Here is a 10,058-nt window from a genome sequence, read left to right as displayed (position 1 = left end):
TTATTTGCTAAGAAGTTCATCTGTGCATTGTTGATTAATCTGCTTCTGTATTTGGATTAGTTCAAGTCTAGCTTTAGTTATTCTAGTGGAGATGTTTTGGAATTCCTCCTTGTTTAAAGTTTTTAAGATCTTCTGTAGGGCTTTCAATTTTGCCCAAATATTTGCCATTTTCCCTGGTACTAGTTGCTTGTGCCATACTTCTGTTACTTTTTCCATGAACTTGCTATGATCTGCCCAAATATTGAAGAATCTGAATGGAGGCTTGACTGTCCACTGGTTGTCCTCAATTTTGATTAGCATAGGAGAGTGATCAGAGATGTATGGTACTTCATATTGTGTAACCACATGGCCCCAATGCATCATCCAGTCTGAATTGCCAAATATCCTTTCAATTCTGCTATAGATTCTATCAGTACCCATCTGTTTATTTGACCAAGTATAGTAATCTCCTTTCCAAGGTAGTTCATTGAGATGTAAATCATGAAGACACTTGGTGAAGGCTTGAGTTGCAGCTGAGGATACTGGTGCACCATGTAATCTATCTTTTGGATACAATACAGCATTAAAGTCTCCAGCTATAATCCAAGGTCTATCAATCCCTTGTTCAATTTATGCTAATTCTGTCCAGAGTTCTTTCCTCTTCTCATTTGTGTTAAAAGCATATATAATAGTAGCAAAACAAGATACAGTACCAATGCTATTATTGATCATGCAATGGATTGATTGAGCAGTAGTTCTACTGTGAGTAACTTGATAATGGTTTGTATCCCACATTAGCCATATCCTTCCATTCTCAGCACATTGATAGTTATTGAGAGATTGCCATCCAGGATTGATATTTGCAATAGTCTTAGGTGCTTTGTGAATCTTGACTCTAGTTTCCACTAAAGCAGCTAGTTTAATACCTTTCTTCCATAAATAGATTTTAAGTTCCTTCTGCTTATGCCTCTTATTTAGTCCTCTTACATTCCATATGAGCCAACTCATTAGGTACTGTGTGGTTGTTCTCCTTTATCAGGAGGTGCTTGATCATATTCACTGAGCCTTCTGGAAGTATTTCCCCATGCATTCTTCTTTGGCCAAGATTCCAAAAGTGGGAAATTAGTCAAGTTCAGTTCAGGGCTATATATTACTTCTCCATTCTGAATTCTGCTGGTGGAGCTTTGAGGAACTTCAGTTATTCTTCTCTCTGAATTTGTGTCCACCTGAACCATTTTTCCTTTTGCACCTTGGGAGGGCTTATCCTCTACTTGTTTCGGCACTGAAGCTTCTTTTATTTCTGGAGCAGGTTCTCTGATCACACTTGTAGGTTTCCATTTTTGTTCAACTTTTCTAGTGCCTTGCTTTTTCTGGAGTTGAAAGGTTTGTTGTTGCATTGTTTGGCATACATGTCCAACCATTGAGCATTTAGGGCAGAACTTAGGTTTCCAATCATATAGAACCTCCTGCTCAAACACTTTCTCCTGAGGGTCCATAACAGCAATCTTATCAGGCAGTGGTTGAGTAACATTCACTTCAATCAACATTCGAGCATAAGAGATCCTTGTTTGTTTAGCAGTACATTCATCAGCATATATTGGGACTCCAATGACACTAGCTATTCTACTCAATGAGCCTTTCCCCCAGCAACACAATGGAAGTTTTGAAAATTTCACCCAGAGAGGAATTGTTGTAGGGAATTCCTTACTGAAATCAAAATCCACAGTCCATAGTTTAAGAATTATAGGTCTATTATTAATGGTATAAGGCCCTGAGTAGAAGATTTCATTCATATCTTCGGTCAATCGAAATCTAATCACATAGTACCCTTCTTCATGGTAATAGAGCTGAGGTGTTGCCACATTGGAGCAGAACTGAGTAATGTATCTTGTTAAAGCATTATAACCCGGTACATCACCTATGAAATAGGCTATTAAGGCAGTGCTCCATTTTTTGATTTCCTGATTTACCTCATCTTTGTCCAGATGGACTATTGGTTTCCCATTCAGCATTTGAGGAGGGATATAATCTAGTGATAATCCATTTGCTGCAGCTCGATTTTTGGTAAATAGACTCGTCCATGTTCGTTCCTCTACTACTACTGCATTTTCACCAGATTTAGGGATTTTTGTAGCTGGATCTACTGGTACTTCATTAGCTGAGCCCTCAGATCTGGGACTTGCCGGCATTACTGTTACATGTGTTTGAGGGGTATTACTCATGTCTAATTTCTTCGAAGCCATACCTGAAGAGTTTTGTGTAACTCTTTGCTCTACTGCATTCTTATCTGGATCTGGGGTTTGAATGCCCATTCCAGTGTCATCTAGTTGAACACGAACTCCCACCGAGCACCCAACATTTGCACTCGGTACTTTTTTAGGTCTTCCTCTACCTCTACCATTTCCGCATCCTCTTCCTCGAGCTCTAGCCATGTCTTCACCGGCGCTTGTAGTGCTCACAATCGCCGGTGGTTAGAGAGAGAGAGAGAAAAAAGTTTATTCTGATTGACCTCAATGATATTACTCATTTGGAGGTTGAAGATTTTTTTAAGGATCTTAATTGATGTTTAATTTCATATTTTTCAATATGTTGTCATTTTTATGCACTTTGAATTATCGTGTTTTTACGTTTATGTATTTTTTTTTTAAAAAAAAAGAAGAAGAAAATTTCTACTACTCTCTCTATATTAATACTTTGTTTATATATTTTCTTGCTATTCTTTCTTTATACAATTGTCAAGTTAGTTAGTTTATAATATATTACATTATGCTATTTTACAATGTTGTAATTAATTACTATTGGTGTGCTATTATTTAATCTTAATATCATATTGTTACTAAAAAATAATATTCGCTTTATTTAATGTCATTATACTAATTGTTTATTCTTGTTGATTAATATTATATAATGATTATATTATTTTTGCCAATAAACAAATTATCTATACATGATGAATAATATTATATTAATGTTTTATAATTTTATTTATTTTATATTTATTTTTAATACTTATGTATAATATTTATTTAAGGTTAATAAGTATATTTTGCCATAAATATTTTGAATTCTAAGTTCATTAAACTAATTCACTAGTAAATTATTAATTTATATAAAATTATATTTATTATTAACGTGTCACACCTCAGTTTGTTAATTCTTATTCTAATAATTTGGTACGTTAGGTTCATATTATCAATCATTTTTATGTGTTACAAATTTATTACAATATAATTTCATAAACTAAATTATTGTAACATTCATCATAATTGAATCATATAATTTTTTAAATTCTAAATTACCATAATTTAACTTTTAAGAAAAATAAGGGACTTATGTTTTTCTAGCAATATTGTTACTTATTTTATTTCTTATAATGCATTTTTATTTTATGAAGATAAATAAATTTCTCAGTCTTCAATTGGATTCAAAATGAATAATGGAGATATGTGCCTTTTGGATAGTGCCACAACTCATACGATATTAAAAAAAAAGAAATATTTCTGTCATTTGATTATGAAAAAGGCCTATGTCAATACAATATCTGGTAGTACAAAATTGATTGAAGGCTCTGGAAAATCAGCTTTATTACTACCTGGAGGAACGATATTGGTAATTGATAATGCATTATATTGTAGTAAGTCTCAAAGAAACTTGTTAAGTTTCAAGGTTATTCGCCAAAATGGCTATCATATTGAGACTGCAAATGAAGGAAAGATTGAATACCTTTATATTACTACAATAAATATGAAGAAGAAAATTATGCATGAAAAATTACCTGCACTTTCTTCTCGGTTGTACCATACAAATATTGGTACTGTTGAATCACATGCCATTGTAAACAAAAAGTTTACTGATTCTAATGATTTTATCATTTGGCATAACCGGTTGGGCCATCCCGGTTATAATATGATGCGCAGAATTATTGAGAATTCACATGGACACACTTTGAAGAATCAGAAAATTCTTCAATCTAAGGAATTCTCTTGTGTTGCTTGTTCCCAAGGAAAACTGATTATCAAACCATCAGCAACTAAGGTTGGGATTGAATCTCCTGCGTTTTAGAATGTATACAGGGTGATATATGTGGGCCAATTCACCCTTCATGTGGACCATTTAAATATTATATGATCTTGATAGATGCATCTACAAGATGGTCACATGTGTGCTTATTATCAACTTGCAACATGGCTTTTGCGAGACTGTTAGCTCAAATTATAAGATTAAGAGCACAATTTCCAGATTATGCAATAAAGACAATTCATCTTGATAATGCTGGTGAATTTACATCTCAATCATTTAATGATTATTGTATGTCAGTTGAAATAAAAGTTGAGCATCCAGTCGCTTATGTCCATACTCAAAATGATATATGTTTGAGTTGATGCGTGTTGTTGATTAATATTCACACACATTGATTAAGATGGTTTTAGATTTGACCTACTCATGCGAAGTAGGTGCATCACGTACTTACTCTTTTTCGTAGGTTCGTAATCTAGTCTCGCCTTGAGAACCTACGTGATCTTTGCTACTCAAGCTTGACATGTACTCAAGTAGCTTAATGATGTAAGACATCCAACCACAATAAAAATATGCCCAGTATAATCCCACCATGTAGGGTCTAGGGAGGATAGAGTGTACGCAGACCTAACCCCCACCTTGAAAGGTAGGGCAGTTATTTCCGAAAGACCCTTGGCTTAAGAGAGAAGAACAAGAGAGGAAAAATAAGGAGATAAGATAAAAGTCAGATAGAACCACGCATACCGAAAATAATATAAAAATATGAATAATGAGAGCGAGAAAGTCAGGATAGGACAGATCTGAAAGAAAGGACAGATCCGACAGATCCAACCATGACTTATTATTTGGCCTTCAACTCCTTTCAAATCCTTCCAAACCTATTTCCAACCATCACTACTCACATAGTACTTCATAGATAACATGGATCACATGACAACTTCTCTGTAATGGTTGTCATCAATAGGCCTCTTATTAGCCAATACAATCAATTTAGGAGTTTAGACTACCCGTAGACATAGGGAACAAGTACGGATATTTATGTTTCATCTCTTTTTTGGCTTCCCAGGTCATTTCTTCTCTATTTTTATTTTGCCACAATACCTTGACGGAAGCCATGTCCTTAGTTCGCAGCCTTCTAATCCGCCGATCCAAGATGGCGATAGGTTTCTCCTCATAGGATAACTCCTCCATCACGTGGACCTCATCCATGAAAAATATTCTAGGAGGATCGCCTATATATTTGCAGAGCATTGACACATGAAAAATTGGATGTACTACTTCCAAATCAGATGGTAGGTCCAATTCATAGGTAGTCTTGCCTACCCTACATACAACCTGATAAGGGCCCATGTACCTCAGGCCAAGTTTTCCTTTCTTGCCGAATCTCATTACATCTTTCATCGGTGACGCTTTCATGAATACCCAATCCCCAACTTCAAACTCTAAGTGTCGACATCAGTTATGTGCGTATGACTTCTGTAGACTCTGGTATCTAATAGTTTCTCCTGAATGAACTTCACTTTATCCACAGCTTGCTGAACCATGTCTGGGCCTATTAGGCTTTTTTTCCCCAATGTCAAACCAACCAATAGGTGACCTACACTTCCTGCCATATAAAGCCTCATACGGTGCCATCTGGATGATAGAATGATAGCTATTATTATAGGCAAACTCGATAAATGACAAATAATCACCCCAGCTACTTCTGAAGTCAATAATGCAGGCCCACAACATGTCTTCTAGTGTCTGAATAGTGCGCTCGGCCTGTCCATCATCCTTAGGGTGAAATATTGTACTAAGATTCACTTGTGTTCCCAATCCCTTTTGGAATGATCTCCAGAAGTTAGTTGTAAATTAAGCTTCTCTGTCTGAGATAATAGATATGGGAATCCCGTGAAATATATATAACCTCGCATAGTCCTCGGTTGAATATGTAGTCCTAACTAGAAGGAAATGGGCTGATTTTGTCAGCCTATCTACACTAACCCATATAAAATCATACTTCCGTAGGGTGTGAGGTAAGCTTATAATGAAGTCCATATTAATTGCTTTCCATTTTCAAGTTGGGATTTCCATCTCCTGTAATAGTTCACTAGGCTTCTAATGCTCCATCTTGACCTGTTGGCAATTCAGGCACTGGGCTACGAACTCTACTATACCCTTTTTTATGCCATCCCACCAATATAAATATCTGAGGTCATGATACATCTTTGTTGACCCTGGATAAATAGAATAACCGGCATAGTGTGCCTCTACCATAACCTATTGTCATAGCCCTGCAATCTTTGGTACCCATAACCTGCTTCTATACCTCAGCACTCCGTCAGGTGTGACCTCGAATAGGGTCTTTTCCTTTTGAAGGTTACATCCCTGTACTGTGCTAGAACAAGTTCCTCGTATTGGCGTTGCTTTACTTCTCCTATGATAGAGGATTCAGCAGTTTCTCGAACAGAAACTTCACCATTATCTGAGTCAGCCAAACGACTACAAGGTTAGCTACTGGCAAATCTCATAGACTATCTTCCCTTTTTTTTCTGTTCTGGTTGTACCTCTGCCAAGCTACCCATAGACTTACTAATGAGTGCATCTGCTATCACATTTGCTTTCCTTGGGTGGTATAGGATTTCAACATCATAATTTTTCAACAACTCTAACCACTTTCTTTGCCGTAAATTCAATTCCTTTTCCTTGAAGATGTATTGGAGACCTTTGTGGTCTGTATAGATATCAACATGTACGCCATACAGATAATGTCTCCATATTTTCAAAGCATGAATTACTGCTTCTAACTCCGAATCATGAGTAGAGTAATTCCTTTCGTGCTTCTTGAGCTGCCGGGAGGTATATGCTATGACTCTACCATGTTGCAACAGTACACAACCTAGGCCAATGCTGGAAGTATCACGATAAATAACGTAGCCATTTGGTCCTTTAGGAAGAGCTAGAACAGGGGTCGTAGTTAACTTGTCTTTCAGCCACTGAAAGCTTCGTTCACAAACATCGGTCCATTGGGACTTAGCCGCCTTTTGAGTTAACTTTGTTAAAGGCGCCGAAATAGAAACAAACTTCTCTACGAATTTTTTGTAGTATCTTGCTAGCCCCAGGAAACTATAACTCAGTAGGTGTCGTAGGTCTAGGCCAAGTCTTTACGGCCTTAATTTTTTGTGTATCTACTCGAATATCATCAGTTCTAACGATATGCCCAAGAGTGCTACTAAAGTCAACCAGAATTCATAATCAGAGAACTTAGCGTACAACCTCTGGGGTTGGAGCACCCCGAGTATCGTCCTATAATGATTTACATGCTCCTTCTCCAATTGGGAATATACCAGAATATCATCCTAAATACAATCACGAACAGATCTAGGAATAGCTTGAACACCCGGTTCATTAGGTCCATAAACACTACGGGAGCATTAGTCAGCCCAAAAGACATTACTCTAAACTCATAATGTCCGTATCGGGTTCTGAACGCAATTTTTTTAGAATATCTGCTTCCTTTACCCGTACCTCATGATAGCCTGGCCGCAGGTCTATCTTCGAGAAACACTTAGACCCTATAACTGGTCAAATAAACCATCAATCTTGGGGAGAGGATATCTATTCTTTATTATTACCTTATTTAGCTGCCTATAATTAATACACATCCGCAGCAACCCATTTTTCTCTTTCACAAATAGTACTGGTGCTCCCCAAGGTGATATATTAGGCCTAATGAAGCCCTTTTCTAGTAAATCCTGCATTTATTCTTTCAACTCTTTCAGCTCTACGGGTGCCATTCCGTAGGGAGGAATAGATATAGGCTAAGTATCTAGTAACACATCTATAGTGAACTTTATCCCCCATTCTGGAGGAAGACCTGGGAGTTCATCTGGGAATACATCTGGATATTCATTGACTCCTGGCACTGACTGAAGAGTTGGTACCTCTGCTTCTAGGTTATGCACACATACCAGATGATAATTATACCTCCTTCTGCCTTATGCCTTTCTACCCTTATTGTGTACCCAACACAGGCTTCTAACTTACTCAACAACATACCAAGTTCGCCTCAGTAATGATCTTACATTATCACCATGTCGTCGTACCACACCTTTCAGTCCATAACTATATATTCCCCTTTTATTCCATACTCGTATTCAATTAATTACGTCTAACTTGGGTGCTTCTATTAGAATTTCCTTATCATTTCTCCTGTCTATGTCTTTCTTATTTGTTCCATAGCTCGCTTTTCCATTTCACACTTACCTTTATATTCTAGTCACACAGATCATGTCATATCTTTGGCCACTTTCTCACTGGGCTTTTCTTATTTCCATAATGATCCTCATTATATTCACATTATATCCCATTTGCATTCAATCCCATAGTATAATGCTTCTTAACCTTTTTCATGATTCCTACTATGGGGCAATTACACTCGGTGAAGTAAGCGTACTTAACCTTTTACCCTTCCTAGTCAGTCTTATCCTTCATATCTCATAGGTTGTTATCACTACTTATCAATTCAGTCAGCACCTTACTATGACACCCTATCAAGATTTGCCAGCCTCTTCTAAATCATCTCTTAGTATTACAAGCCCTTTCGAATCATCGTAGCATTTCATCAACCACATATGAAATACACAATCCTAAATAGCCATAAGTTTGTTTTCCTTCCATAAATTTCATCTCCAATTAGTTGGTGAAAAACTAATAAAATGTTATCATGAAACTTTCTTCAACAATCACCAGAAGGGAACTAAAATCTAATAAGCACCACAATACTTCTTAGTGCTTGACTCACATGGTTTTCCTCTAAGTTTATTTTTGAGTCGTGAACAAATTATCTAGTTCACAACTAATGGTTGAGGGTTTTTGTACTTTTAAATAAAAGTGAAACTCAATCACTGGACATTTTGCCCTTCAATGTGAGCTTTTTCTAAGGCAAAAATACAGCTGGAAAATTCTTGGTTCGTTCAAATGAATTCTGAACTTTGCTGCTCATTTAGGCTTTTTCCAAAATAAAACTCCCTAAGTAAAAATGGTGCCCCTTACCGATGACATGGAGGGTATCTCTTACAGCTTTAGTCCAACCTAATAAATTTACCCTATCGGTATCAACTTCCAAGACATATTATGAACTTATATCTCATTCTCTCTTCTTTTTTTGAGAAAATTTGGACAGAGTTTCCTCTGTATTTCTTACTATCTCAAACTTGCACGTAGAAAATAGTAGCAATGCCTCAAAGGGCCAATATATATATATATATATATATATATTGGGCGCCCTGTGTGGCTATGATATGAGATGATATATATATATATATATCATCTCATATCACAGCCACACAGGGCACCCAATATCAACAACAGTGTAAAAAGGATGGACTTACCTCGTATGTCCAACTCGAACTGCACCTGTTACACTGCCCTATCTACTTTTCATTTCTATTTTTAACTTTACATCTCAATTATATTTCATTATTCTTACCATCCAACATACCTCTTTCGCATCATTACTTACTCTGTGTACTGTGGAGCAGCCAATATCATCAGTCAATTCCTTTTGTCAATGTCGTTCTTCAGCTGTAATCTAAGGTTAGTATAAGGAATCTCATTTCCTATAGCTCGGCTCTATCACACGATCTTAGATATGGAAGAAAGATAACATCCTAAATGTCTTGTAGCCTCCTGTTTATAGATGTGGTGCACAACACACCGATAAACAAGCCTCTACTAGATACGGTCTGTAGACACTTCGAGGATGAACTGCTCTGATACCACTTCTATCACAACCCAACCCCGTAGGCCGTGACTAGGATCCGACCTGGACCCCCATATACATACCTATCAGCTGTAGTCAAACCAAACTACGAACAATGTGATAACATATATAAGAACCCCAATGGGTCATAACATTTTCATATACATATAGCCCTTTCATTTGTCCCTTGAGGAGTCACCACTAAGCATATCATGAAAGGACACGCAAGCCGACAAGGCTGCCATTGCATATTGACATTCACAATACATCGTATAGACACAGTTGAACAAAACTTACATACATCCCACACACATAT

General features: G+C 36.8%; 1 protein-coding gene across 1 annotated transcript; it reads right to left on the bottom strand.

The window, feature by feature from the left end:
• Positions 1 to 987, bottom strand: LOC129884172 (uncharacterized). The gene is made up of 2 exons (XM_055958515.1): positions 693 to 987; positions 1 to 542 (listed from the first exon to the last, which is right to left on the bottom strand). Exons 1-2 carry the CDS (start codon positions 985 to 987, stop codon positions 1 to 3), a joined length of 837 nt encoding a protein of 278 aa, XP_055814490.1.
• Between the last annotated feature and the right edge of the window lie 9,071 nt (positions 988 to 10,058).

The sequence above is a fragment of the Solanum dulcamara genome, chromosome 4 (genome assembly GCF_947179165.1).
Source record: "Solanum dulcamara chromosome 4, daSolDulc1.2, whole genome shotgun sequence".
In the NCBI taxonomy this organism is placed as follows: domain Eukaryota; kingdom Viridiplantae; phylum Streptophyta; class Magnoliopsida; order Solanales; family Solanaceae; genus Solanum; species Solanum dulcamara.
The sequence above is the reverse complement of the archived record's forward strand: the minus strand, read 5'-3'. Positions and strand labels throughout refer to the sequence as shown.